A 13,208-nucleotide genomic window follows, 5' to 3' on the forward strand; every position below is an offset into this window, starting at 1 on the left:
AAAACTGTTTCATATATAAATTCATCTAAATTCATCTAGTTCTTAAGAATTTTAAAAGAAATAAATTATTTTCACCTATTTAACATTGACACAGAAATAGAATACACTATCAGAAATGTAGACTGTCAAATGGTTATGCAATGTAGAAACTCACCACTAGATAGTTGTAAGCAGGAAACTGCTTAGTGTTTCCTGCTTACTAGAGGAAGAGATAGTTTTCATGAAAACACATTATAAACCACTTGTGTTCCCTTGGATGTCAGTACTAATAACAGAGGCTGCAGGGTGATTTGGTTTGACAGCTGTGTCACAACCAGTTGACCTTAGATCAAACTTGTTTCAGTAAGCATGTGTGGTGCTAAAGTGCCCTTGAGCCACATGGTGAACTCTTGCCAGCTCTGGGTATGCTGGTGTGTAGGTGTCCCTGGAAAGCAGAGGAAACTATATTCAAACATATGTGGAAATAAATCTTTGAATACGGAAATTATTTTTCCAGATATTATGATTGTGATATGAGCCACGTTTTTTGTTTTTCCTCTTCATTTCCACTGAAATTCCACTATTAATGATGGTGATGTGATATGATGTCTGTACCAAATAAGCACATTCCCTTAGGTCTGGGGAATATGATTTCTAGGCCAGGGGGATCTTTGCATCACCACATTGGCTCAGCGCTTGATCTATCATGGTATAATGTGACACAATTTGCCTCCTGCAATTTGGATATTGCACTTGACCATATTGCAGGGCTCCAGACTAACTATGTCACTGGTTGCACAGCTGCTACCAACTTTCTTAGCTGGTCACACCAACACATGATTTAGTCAAATCCTCATTTTTTGCTGTAACATGGTACAGTATAAATATGACCAATCTTCCGTTATCAGTGAAATTTTCTTGTGGAGATCTTGCCTCACCACCGCTGTCATGAATTAAATGTTTCTTCATTAAAGAGGATCTGAACCTTCCTGTTCGTTTAAAAATGCAAACTGACATCCCTAGATTTCAGAATTAAAGTACAATTGCAATCATTATTTTTGGGCATAATACTAAACTACAATCGAAATAAAACCTTTTTTTTTCTAAAGCAACAGAGACACAGCGTTGCCGTAACCACACTAACTAACTCACACCTGGCGGTTTCGCACATTTCATTAGTGTGCTGCTGTGTGTCTATGAAAGTGTAGGCACAGAGAGTGCAAGTAGGTAGACAAACTGAGCCAGTGAAGGGGGAAAAAAAAAACTAGTTTAAACTAGGGGTGTGACTGTGTACACGTGTAAACGTTTACACGGAATGAAACTGTAAACGTTTAGTAAAAAATCCCTAAACGATACACGCAATTTTTTTTTTTTTTTTTTTACATAGCCTACATTTTGGGGGGCTGGGTGAAAAATAGTCCCTCACACTGTCTTAATTTAGAGAAAACTATGATTTAATAAAAATGATGCTGTGATGCGCTTTCCTCCTCCAGACAAAATGTGCGTGAGTGAGTTTTTTTTTCCTTTCTTTTTTTTTTTTTTGCGAGCGAGTGTGATGACGCCGCCACCGAGTAAACACCCATCCGAAATAAACGCCGGGTCAGACATTGCTTTTCTGGTTGCCAAAAAATATTCTATGCAAATATAGCCTCCCTAAACACAAACAAATAACCTTAAAAGAATTGAAAGGGTCTCGAGACATTGAAGACGGCCGAGGACTGAGACGCATCTGGGCTGGTTGCTCCTGCCCGGTCTGTCCACTCCTCTCATCTGCACTTCAGCACCTGTCCTGGGCTGCACCCATAGACTGCACCGTGTCGGCTCGGCTCGCTCCTCGTTTTAAATGACTTACTCCTTTTAAAAGTAGCGTAAACAATTTACTGTTCTGATCACTCATACGTGTGTATAGTTAGGCAGTACGGTGCATTATTATTAGTTATACTTCAAAAATAAAGGACGGTGGAGCGAGCCAAGCTGTAGCCCAGGACAGGTGCTGAAGTGTGGGAGAGGAGGGGAGAGACTGGGCTCCGCGGGGCTCTGGCAACTTGCAGCGGATCAGGAAGGGTGGAGGTCAGCGAGACCGGGGGGGGGGGGTTTACGGTGGTTGACTCTGAACGCTCACCGGGCAGATCTCTCCAGTTACGGTGCGGTGCGGTGCGTGTCGGGGGGGAGGGGGGCGGGACGAATCCGCCGTCGGGTCTCCTCCGCTCCGGTGTAACACCGGCACGGCGGCTGCAGTGTCACCGGCTGCGCATATCAGACTAAACAAAAATAAGGCTATAGCAACCTATAGCAGTCCTGAAGCGTGTACACGTGTACACGAAAAAAAATGCACAGTGTAGGGGAGAGTGGGGTCAAGTGTAACGGAGGGTCAAGTGTAACACCTCACTTTCACCCAGTCAGAAACAAGCTAGAGTCATGATATTCACTCTGCACATGCTTACTATGGTCCTCTGCCTACCTGGAACAAATCAGCCCATTTTCTGGTTTCCATCAGGTTTTATCAGGAAAACACTGTTTTTGGGGTATGAAAGTAATTTTTCAAAATCGCTGTATATTTTAACTGGTTTCCTGAGTTCTTGAGGCAATGAACCTCAAGTTATATCATTTTGATGCCTGATGTCTTAGCTAACAGCCTAAATGAGTGCCATCTGATTCATTGCCTTCTACTAGCTAGCACATTGGGGTTTATGCTATCTGACAAGGGTGGGGTCAAGTGTAACACCTTGACAACCCTGTTTTCAGCAATGGCAATTTGCATCACAATGCAGTTTTTACTTGTTTTTAATGAAGCAAACCTACTCAATGTTTTAGTTCATACTTAGATCATCTATGGAGTAGCTAGCAGAGGTTTAGGCTACCTCAGAGACAACAACAGTGGGCTTCACTGCTAACGTTGGCTAGAATTCATTGCTAGCTTTCGAACTCACTAGCTAGAATTCATTACACCGTTATATTATCAAATTTAAATGAGCTAATATGATTACTTAAGATAAGAAAATGTTTTGAATTAATACTTTCTGTAATAAAACTTTAGTTATTTTCTTATTTGTGGTTGTTTTGTAGTGTGTTACACATGACCCTCCATGGCGTTACACTTGACCCCACCCTGCGGCTCAAAAGTAACATTTGACTTCTCTGAAATAAATCAACATTGTACTCTTTGTGTAATATATGGGGCTGAATAAATTTATGAGACAGTAGTAGACTTGTGTAACTACAACATAGCAAAAAATGACATATCTAGTTGAATCAGTCCCAGAGAAATTCAGAAAATAGTCAAAAGTGTTACACTTGACCCCACTCTCCCCTACACGTGTACTTTCGTACACGTTCACACCCCTAGTTTAAACTGCGATGCAATACACGTGGGGCAGCAAACAGCACAATGAATAATGATCAAGCACTCTCATGAATGAGAGCAAGTGTAATTTTAACTTGCACACTCTCAAAAGATAGTTGCATATGCAGCCATTTCGGTAACAGTCTGCAGCCCTGACATTGATATTTGAAAAATATTTCAATTAGTAGTTCAGCACTAACACAAAGAACTCACCACGGCTACACTTTTCCTGCTTTGTAAGACCAGGTGATGCTTCCAGGAGTTTCATTTACTGCTGAGGTGAAAGCATCTGAAAGCCCATACTCCCCTCCAGCCCATGGCCCCCATGTATTCAAAATCTGGTAGCTGTTAGCCAGTAGCTACTCACTTAGATATAAACGTCACAAAACCATCTCTGTTTTTTTCTAATGCAGCACAGAACAAGCCCTGCTCTGTTCCCCTCCCTGCGCCTTTGGCGAGCTGGACACAGTATTCCTTAAACTTTACTGCAGGTCAAAAGTTATGCATAAGCTGCTACTCTCTCCTATCACCTCCTTACATCTACCAAGGGCATAAAGTCAATGTCAAAGCTAATGAATGTATGAAAAAGCTATGATGATATCACCTCCTGTGAGAGGGGGGGCAGGATAATCATCTTAAAATTAATTTTTGAAGCCTGTTGCAACTTGAATTTTGATCCAATAGATACAATGCATGAATAATTTTGTTGTGCACAAACTCACATGCGTATACACACGCATTATGCAAAACATTCTCTTGCATGACCGCACCAGTACACACATGCATACCTGCGTGCACACAAACACAAGCTGCACAAAATTCACACAATTTGAGGAATGTGCCCCAGGGGCAGTGTAACATAGTGAAGTAGGAAGTGGGAAGGCCAGTCTGGAAATGGTGTGGAAACAATAGAGCAGCTCTGTGACTGTGAGTGTGTAAACACTCGCATAAAAAAACGATTTCAGCAAAGGAAGGCTTGCCTCTAACCTTGCAGAACCAGGAAGCACGGAAGGTTGCACAGTTCATCTGTGAGTGTGTTTTTGTGTGTGTGTGAACATGTGCATGTGTGTGAGAGTGTGTTTGCGTGTGAAAAGGAAATAAATTTGGAGGTAATCTGCTTGCTAACAAGCTGGAATGAGTCTGCAGAGGGTTTTAGCTGAGTGAAATGAACGCTGTGTGAGAGTATGAGTGCATGAATGAGATGGGTCAGATCATCCTCAGTGTGTGTGTCACACCTTGAGCTGCTGTAGTCTGATCTTCTCGTCCTCCATCTCTCTCCTGGCTCTGTCCTGCTCATCCTGCTGCCGGCGCTTCTCCTGCAAGAAGATAAGTGGGAGGGAAGGAGAGAAATTGCAAAGACCATTAATTGAATGTAGACATCCTGAGAGTTTAAGAACAAGCAGGGGAGTGTGACTTTATTCTTTATTCAAGTAAAAAGAAAGATGGGCCGAGACACTTGCATCAGCAGTAAGACACATGAACGAGCTAAATGAGTAAACGGGAACAAATACAGGGAAGACAGTGACAAAAACATCAGTGGGAAAGAGTGAAAAGGGGACACCTGGTCACCATCTGTCACAAGGACACTGTCACCATGGACATCAGGTATACTCTATAGCCCATAATACTCAGAGCAGCTGTCTCCATGGCAACAGCTGCGAAACCAACACCAGGTTGGTTTCGCGGGATGAGGGACACCCTGGCTCACCACATTGCACACTCAATAAATTATTCAGGAGTTAGAGACAGCTCAGAGAGCACAGCTTAGTCCCATTACCCTTTCTTTCTCCAGACAGGGTTGTCTCTGTCTGGGCTGTGGGCGGAAGTAGACAAGTCGCCATTACTGTGGTGACACCTTATTTGTAAATCTGCCTATCGCACTGATGTACAAAGAGAATTACATTTTTTGATTTTGAGTGTCCATGAGATCCTGTGGAACTGGTTTACAGTAACATATAGCCACAATAAGGGCACTACTATGAATGTTATATAATCCACAAATATGAATCTTTTCAATGATGACATCGAGGTGTCTTTCCTGCAGTGTCTGATCAGCTGCTCCAATGTGGTGAAAAGACCATGTAAAAGCCAGGAGCATCTGCCCCCATGGAATTAATTTCACTTCCAAAAACTGCCACGAAATCCTAATGTTAAGCAGCTTCTCAACAAAGTATCGTTCAGATTCTCTAAAGAGACTTGGTACAATTGTATGTTTTATTACTGATATCTTAATTCTTTCCCTTTTTAATGATGAATTTCTCTTGAATACAAAGCAAAGTAACTTCGAATTTGATGATTTAAATGTTGAGCTAATAAGTAATCCGTAATTCCTGCTGAGCTTGATTACTTACTAAACCCATCACTGTGGAGGTCTGACACAAACAGAACATTAATGTTATTTTTTCAGAGCAGTACTTTGCGACAGAATTATTTCCACATTGAGACAGACAACTGTCATCTGTCAGAGTGGGTGGCTGCTGACCGTGAAACAACCCAAACTCTCTCTGCTTTTACTGTCAGTACAAATGGGATCAGCTCAACTCTTCCACTGCTGTGATGGCGGGGATGCGTCAGAGTGCAACACATAAATCAGTGGCTGGATTCATCTATAAACAAATACATGTACATGTGTTTGTGCAAGGACTCACAGCAATAGCCTCCAGTCGCTGCTTGTACTTCTCCGTCTCATCCATCCTGGCACCTGTGACACAACCACACAGAGGTGAGGGTCAGAGATCAGAGGTTAAACTAATGTGAGACAAGTCAAGAGGATCCTTTTACTCGCAGAGTTTACTGTGTTCACTCTGTGATTCTCCTCAGTATTCTTCCATTCATGTTAAATGTCCATCTTCTGTGCTCTGGCATCTGTGTTTTCAGTCTTTGCAAATGGAAAACTGTGGTCTAAACAGTATGTAAAGAAGAGAATCAAACTGCCTGTCTGTGTTTGTCACCTGTTCAGTCCCACCCTTGCTCCATTAGAGGGTATAGAGGCAGCTGATAGGTGGCAACACAAGAGCAGAGACAGGATTTCACCCTTTGCCATTTGTGAAGCATGTAATTGCACAACTTTAGAAGTAGACACCGGCGTTGTCTGCCATCATGACCCATAATCCTCCCTGCCATTCCCGCACTCCCACGCCCCTATTAAGCCTTGTGTTTCTGTCATGACACAGTCTCAGGAACCTCGAAGAAAATGAGCATAGGCAATACTTGTTTTCCCCTGCAGCTGACACTAAGTGGGACAATATTTGAGCTCCCCAAAACTCAGAGGTACATGAGACTGCATAGACTGGAGTTGTACATAGCATCCGGCAGCACAGTCATTAATGAGTTCCTGCCATCACAAGCCATAACTCTGCTATTAGAGGAAAACCTCCTTGTTTTTTTTCAATTCTCAGGGGAGAAACAACAGTTATTTTGCCCTACATGTTGTTCTGCAGTGGTTCCATTAAAAACTTTATACAGTATGATGAAAATAATTACAGTTAAAGTGTGATTGGAAATTGGCGTATTTTTTTTTTTTTTACCCCAAGAGCTGAGTAAACATTATTGAAATTTCATTATGGCCAAATGCAGCCATCACAGTGCACAAGCTGCAGTTTATATTTGAAATAAAATTATTTGTGTTTTAAATAAAATGTGTTGCAGCGTGTCATTATAAATTAAGCATTTTGGTGTTACAGAGGTTCCCTGCCCTTCACATCATTCCTGTTTGAAAGAGACCTCAGCAGGTAAAAAACAATATTTTCACTATTTATTTTAGAGAAAACATTATGTGAAAATTACTATTTCCACTCACACCCACGATATCTGTTAAAAAGAAAAACATCACAATTACATTTTTTTCAGCCCAAAGATTTTACACAATGACAGCAACAGTTTTCCAGTCACAGACAATCGCGTGTGCTTTGTAAAGAGTTCTGTCCTACACCCAAAAAACACATTTAGCCATCACAGCACCCGCGATCTCACACTGGGGAAGATCTGAGTAATACAGGGCCCCATTCCTGTAACAAATGCCAGTCTGTCACAACTTGTGTCGCTAATCGCCATCACAGCGCTTTGAAGCAGAAAATATGTGCTTACCAACGCATTGCACACACACACACACAAAACACTTTCCAGATGCACAACCTGCAAAACCTCATTGACGAGCTCATTTCTGAGACACAGTGGAACTATCTCAGTCAAACAGCAACCTTAGTTTTCAATATACAAAAGCGCAGGGCTGAGTTGTCTTAAAGAGAAAAGAAAACAGGATTTTTCTTCCGCTCACTACAAAAATAAGCCACATAACTTGTTTCTCCCGAACTCCCCCTCCTTCCTCATCCAATGCTCAAATCCAATGCGGTTTCTCATTTTTACCCAGAAGGCAACTCAGTAGAGCTGATGCTATTGCTGCTGCTCCTCCGATATAGTAATTTCAGCTTAAGGGGGTGTTAGTTATCATAGTGAGAACCGCTCCCTTCCAACACCAGAAGGATTCCTTTGGCACCCTGCAGGTGTGGGGTGGGCTCACGGGGGAAAAGAGCCCACATAAAAGAGTCTGGAAATGTAGGTATACTGTGTATGTAAGGGAAAACAGGAAGATGAAACAAGAAGAGGGCAGGGTGGAAATTTTGATGGGGAAACAACCTCTGGCATGTCTTTCATTACTCTGGAGTTCTGTCCAGAACTGAGGTGGCAAGAAAGACAGTGAGAGAGAGTGACGTGAGAATACATATTTGCAATATACTATATAGAGAGAGATCGAAAGACACGAGACAATGCAACCTTCAAGAGCGGCAGAGGTAGAAAAAGACACATTCTCATTTTGGCAGTGTTTTGAATGACTGGAGGTGCAGTGACAGCTTACAGTATAAGCCTCCGTAGGGAGTGGAGGCTTGTGTCTCATCAGGGCTCCAGGAGAGCGCCTAGAATAGCAGCCAGAGATAAACAAGCAAACACAAACAGAGGCTTTGATGAGGAGGTATTGAAGAGCTCCCCGTAGACACACACTGACTTCGATAATTAGACATAATACAGGAGGGTAGAGAAGGGAAGGCTGACAAAGTCAAAAAGTTAAGAGGCTGAGAAAGTCAAGATGGCTGGGAAAAAAGAGAGCGGCAGAGACACGGGGGAGAAAAAGGTGACAGGGTACGCAGCTGCTTTGGGATTCAGATTCACAAAAAGGAACGGCCCATGGCATAGAATCAAGAAAAAAAAAATCTTTTGCAGGGGAGACAAAAGATTGTTCAAGAACTGGAAGAACAGAGAAACTACAGATTAAACCTGCTCAGTTTCCTATAAGATCTTGATCATTATCAAGCACCCTCAGGTCTGTCCCAGTTCAACTGGATTCTTGGATTGTTTTATTCTAAAAGGGCCATCAGTGGCCCTGAGGGTTAGAGGTATGCAGAGGGATCCTTGGAAAAACTAAAAATGTCAGAGAAATAAATGTCATTATATGAATGTTGTTCTTAAATTTCTTATTCCTTCAGTGTTTGTGTGACCTCTCAGATCTATCTCAGAACTGAGGGTCATGATCCCCAGGTTCAGAACCACTGGTTTATAGCCGTCCATCAGTCCATTAGCTGTGGCGTTTATCCATTTAAGGTCAGTGTCAGGCTGGAGCCAGTCCCAGCTGACACCAGTCAAGGGCAGGATAAACCCTGGACAGGACACTACCTGTTGATAGCCATTAAAAATTAATTTGTCAAGAAAGTTTTATTGATAATAGAGAAAATGCAAATTTACTTTCCAATCTGAACAGCATACGGCAGCCCTTGTCTTTAATGATGTCATGTGAGTTTTGTAAAAGATCATGTCTGTTCTTTCTCTTTGAAGTTTTGGGCTTTAAGCAAGAAATCTTTGCACCTCAACTGTGAATTTTCACACAACTCCCACAATCCTCTTGCGGTATTCACAAAGTAAGGCAGCCCACGAATGTGCTCTGGGACAAAACAAAAACTTGTTAATAGCACCCTTGCCTATATTCATTCACACTCCTTCTTATGCATCTTACAACTCATCTGCAGTTAGTACAACACCTATGTGGCCCATGGCCATCAACAAAGTGGCCGTGTTGGTATTTAATTACAGCCTCTGGTTCACCTGTAGTAGCACTTGTCACATGCCAATGCAAATGACTAAAATGACTAAAGCCTCGGTTCCATTTAAAAAGACAGGTTCTTTGGTCCTAATGCATTCACTGGTCTCCTGCTCAAATGAATGCTATGTAGCTAAGCAAGCTGTAGGCTGTTTGACCTCATTGGTATGGCCTCCCACACCAAGTCTCTCCTTGTTTACCTCTTCCAGTCTCTCTCCATCCCTGCACGGTTGCATCCCACGCACACTTACTGTAGCCATACAAAGAACAGTAGCAGCTATAGAAGACAAAAGAGTAGAAGGGCTGCATGGGGTTAGGGCAGTGGATCGCAACCTTTTTTGGCTCATAACCTCATTTTGACATCACAAATTTCTGGCGACCCTCTCTTCTGGCGGCCGTCAATCAAGATGCATCAGCTTAAATATTTTTATATGCTGCATTTTATTTGAACTTGATTTATATTTGAGAAAGTGAAAGTGTAGAATACATTCGTTTACGATTGTGTGTGGTGTTTTAAAATCATAATTCTAAGTATTTTTATCAGTATTTTTTTAGTATTTTTTTTTTTTTATCGATTACTGGACATTTCAGGTTGAAAAACACTGGGTTAGGGAGATGGGAAATTGTACATAAGATCTGCAAAGATTAAGTGTTTAGTGGTCAAGACATGTTGACTCCTGTTGATAACCACAGGTCTTTGTTCAATTCAAGAACAGTGTGATGTTGAAGCAGCATCCACAACACCAGCAGCATGACACTGAGGTACATAAAATCAGTTCAGCCGTCATTCATTTTATTAATTACATCCTCAAAATATTGAGATTACAATGCTGATGATCATTGTTTTTGTCCTTTTTTGGGGGCCAAATATTCCTGTTAAAGCAGGAAAAAACAAGACATAACTTGCAGGCTGCAGGAAATCGTGAGGAGTTTATCATTTTCAGACAAGATTGCCATTAAAGGGACATTGTGTAACTTCTCCTGTTATCTATTCACGAAAATCGATGGTTTCGTTCAAAAGTATGTTTTTCATTAATCAGTAATCCCCCCCATCAACAAACTGAAGTGTTCTGGTAAGCGCTGAATTTGCCATTCATATCATTCATATATGGAGCGGGTAAGCTCGGTGCTGGCTGCCATGTTCTGTTCTGAAGAATCCGTAACCAGAAAGACTACAAGGTAGGTGATGTCACACACCAAATGCCGCCCTTTCCCGTGTCAGTTGGTGACGTATTTTTTGTGGGACATTGGGCCGTATTCCTAAAGATTCTTAGTGCAAAGAGTTGCTCCTAGTGGCCAAATTCTAAGAAAATTCTTAGAATCATGATGTTTTCTTAGAATTTCTCCTAAAAGTTAAGAGTAGATCCTAGTAAAGATAAAAGCCTATTCCTAAAGAATCCTAGCTCTTAAGAGAGCTCCTAAGGTGGGATCTGTTAAGAGTAGGGAAGAGGACTTTTAAGTGGCTTAGGAGTTCCCTAAGCAGAGGACAAAATGGTGGACAGAACAGGCAGGAGAGATATTCTCCAAACACTGGATGACAGTGAATTAATGAAACGCTACAGATTGTCCCTGTTCCTCTGTCCAGTTGGGTTTCCTTGTTCTTTTCTTCTCCATTGCTGTTCACTGGTTTGTGGTAGATTTCAAAGCCAACCAACACTGCTTCTTATAGGCCGGTCAGCAATCACAGACACTGATGAAAGCTGAGCCATTTCACCCTCGTTAATACCAAATTGAGTTGAAATGTTGAAAGTTGAAAGTGCAAAAATTACTAGCATGGTAATTAATATAAGCAAATAAATATAAATTTCACTATGTCAATACTGTGCAAGTTTTCACACATTTTGAAGGATAATTTTAAAGTATAGCTTACAATTCATTTAACAGATATTTTGTTTTATGTGTACAATTACACAGTCTTCATAACATTGGATTCTATGGTTAAATTTATCGATTTGAGGGTCCATCCTTTGCACATTATCACCAAAAGTATATTTTTTAATCTAGCTTTTTTTTAAGTAGGTTTTTTGGGCTTTTTGGTCTTTAATTGACAGAACAATTGAGAGAGAGAGAGGAAGCAGAAAGAGAGGGAATGACATGATAGGACTGCTCGACACAGGATTCAAACCGGGTCACCTGCAGCGAGGACTATAGCCTCAACACATGGGGCGGCTGCTCTACCAACTGAGCTAAACACCGCCCCTTTATCTAACTTTATGGATCAACCAATCACAGCGTTTGAAATGATGACTCATACCTAGCAACGGGGGTCAACCACACCTCCTCACTAAGATAGGAGTTTCTGTCCACTTCTTGCTCAGAGTTCTCTGACAGTGTTCTGGAATCACTCCTAAGCTAAGACTCCTTGCTAGGAATTTTTAGGTTAAGTTAGGAGCTCTCTGAGAGGATTCTTAGAATCTTTAGGAATACGGGATCTGTAGTCCGTATAGCGGTCTTCACACAAAATACATTCTTCCGTTGCCGTTTTACGATAAACTGCTGATTTCTCGGCATGAAACCTGACAGGTAGAGGTCATATTTTTTTCTCATGGCACAATTCAATCGGATCACGAAATAAAACTTTGACTCCTGTTCACTTACATGGAGACTTTTTCCGAGTTGAGGTCCCATGGCGACGTTACTTCCTGCTTCTGCTTAGGCTCTCTATACAACCGCAACCCTAGATACACAATGTACCTTTAAATAAGTAATTCATTTAGAGCTTTGTTTCTGTAACTGACTTATCATTTCGATCGCTCTTAATTATTCTATTGTGCCAGAACAAGGACAAAAAATATCCAGCTGACAAACACTACAAAACAAAAGTGAAAGTGATAGGACTACAGATGTAGACTAACTGGATAGATGATCAGAAAGCAGTTGTTACTTGCATTCTAGTTGTAAATCGAGAGCTTTATCATGTGTGTGAGAGAAGGTAGAGAGACTCTCTTCGAAATACTGCTGCCTCAGTCATTCAGTCTCACTTGAAACTGTCTGCATGGTTCCTTTGCAAACATTCCTCTGCCCCCCTGCAAAAGAATGTATATTTGCCTTCAGTGTACGTGTGCATGTTTATTTAGCAATGTATATTTGCCTAGCGGGGTGCCATGAAGTCTATATGCTGTGTGTAGTGACATTAGCTCTGTGGGAACAGATGGAAGAACATTAGGGTGTCTGGAATGAAAAACTTTAAGAATCATTTAATATCACAGCTCAGTGCTGGTGACACACAGTCAGCAGCTGAGTGAGTGTATATCAGATTGAAATGGGGAGAATGGCGAACTGAAGCAAGTGTCGTAGTGTTACAAGTAAAGAGGCTGTAGATTAAAAGAGAAAAAATATCATTAACAAAACCCCAGAAGTTTTTCACATACCATGTTGATATTCAGCTAAACTTAGAGCACAGAAAAGGCTCATCGAAACTGAGCAAATACAACAAAAATCAAGGCTTTTCATTTTTCAGAGGGCTCAAGAGGATCTCTGTGATAGTTGATTTTAAGTCACACTTACATACATGCACTGCCTCCTGTTGCCCTGTCTTACTGGCCCATAGAAAATGTGTCTCCACGGGTGGTGCACAGTAGCACCAAAAGATGTCTATGCAAAAATACAGGTTCGAAGTATGTTTTTTTTTTTTTTTTTAGGATACAGTATCTCCCAGTATGGAGCCAGGAATGAGTACTGTATGCAATACACCACTCCAACAAGGATACAAGAGCAAAATATACCAGAGAGGTAAGAGTGCATGGCTGTTGACTTTGACCTCATAGGGACAGACAGGAAAACTGTGAACTTTCGGTC

General features: G+C 41.5%; 1 protein-coding gene across 7 annotated transcripts in view; it reads right to left on the reverse strand.

Annotated features, from left to right (window-relative positions):
• The window catches only part of palm3 (paralemmin 3), a 39,517-nt gene that overhangs the window by 13,499 nt on the left and 12,810 nt on the right, over positions 1-13,208 (reverse strand). For 4 of the 7 annotated variants that reach the window (XM_083979259.1, XM_083979261.1, XM_083979255.1 and 1 more), the window contains exons 2-3: positions 5,971-6,023; positions 4,558-4,638 (exon numbers count right to left, since the gene is read on the reverse strand). In XM_083979259.1, the coding sequence (XP_083835385.1) occupies positions 4,558-4,638; positions 5,971-6,015 (126 nt within the window). In that variant the 5' untranslated portion in view covers positions 6,016-6,023. Of the gene's footprint in view, positions 1-4,557; positions 4,639-5,970; positions 6,024-7,957; positions 7,998-8,177; positions 8,236-12,921; positions 13,082-13,208 lie in introns of those variants that run through there. The other 3 variants (XM_083979258.1, XM_083979256.1, XM_083979257.1) reach the window with 3 other exon arrangements.

The sequence above is a fragment of the Trachurus trachurus genome (genome assembly GCF_905171665.1).
Source record: "Trachurus trachurus genome assembly, chromosome: 1".
Lineage (NCBI taxonomy): Eukaryota > Metazoa > Chordata > Actinopteri > Carangiformes > Carangidae > Trachurus > Trachurus trachurus.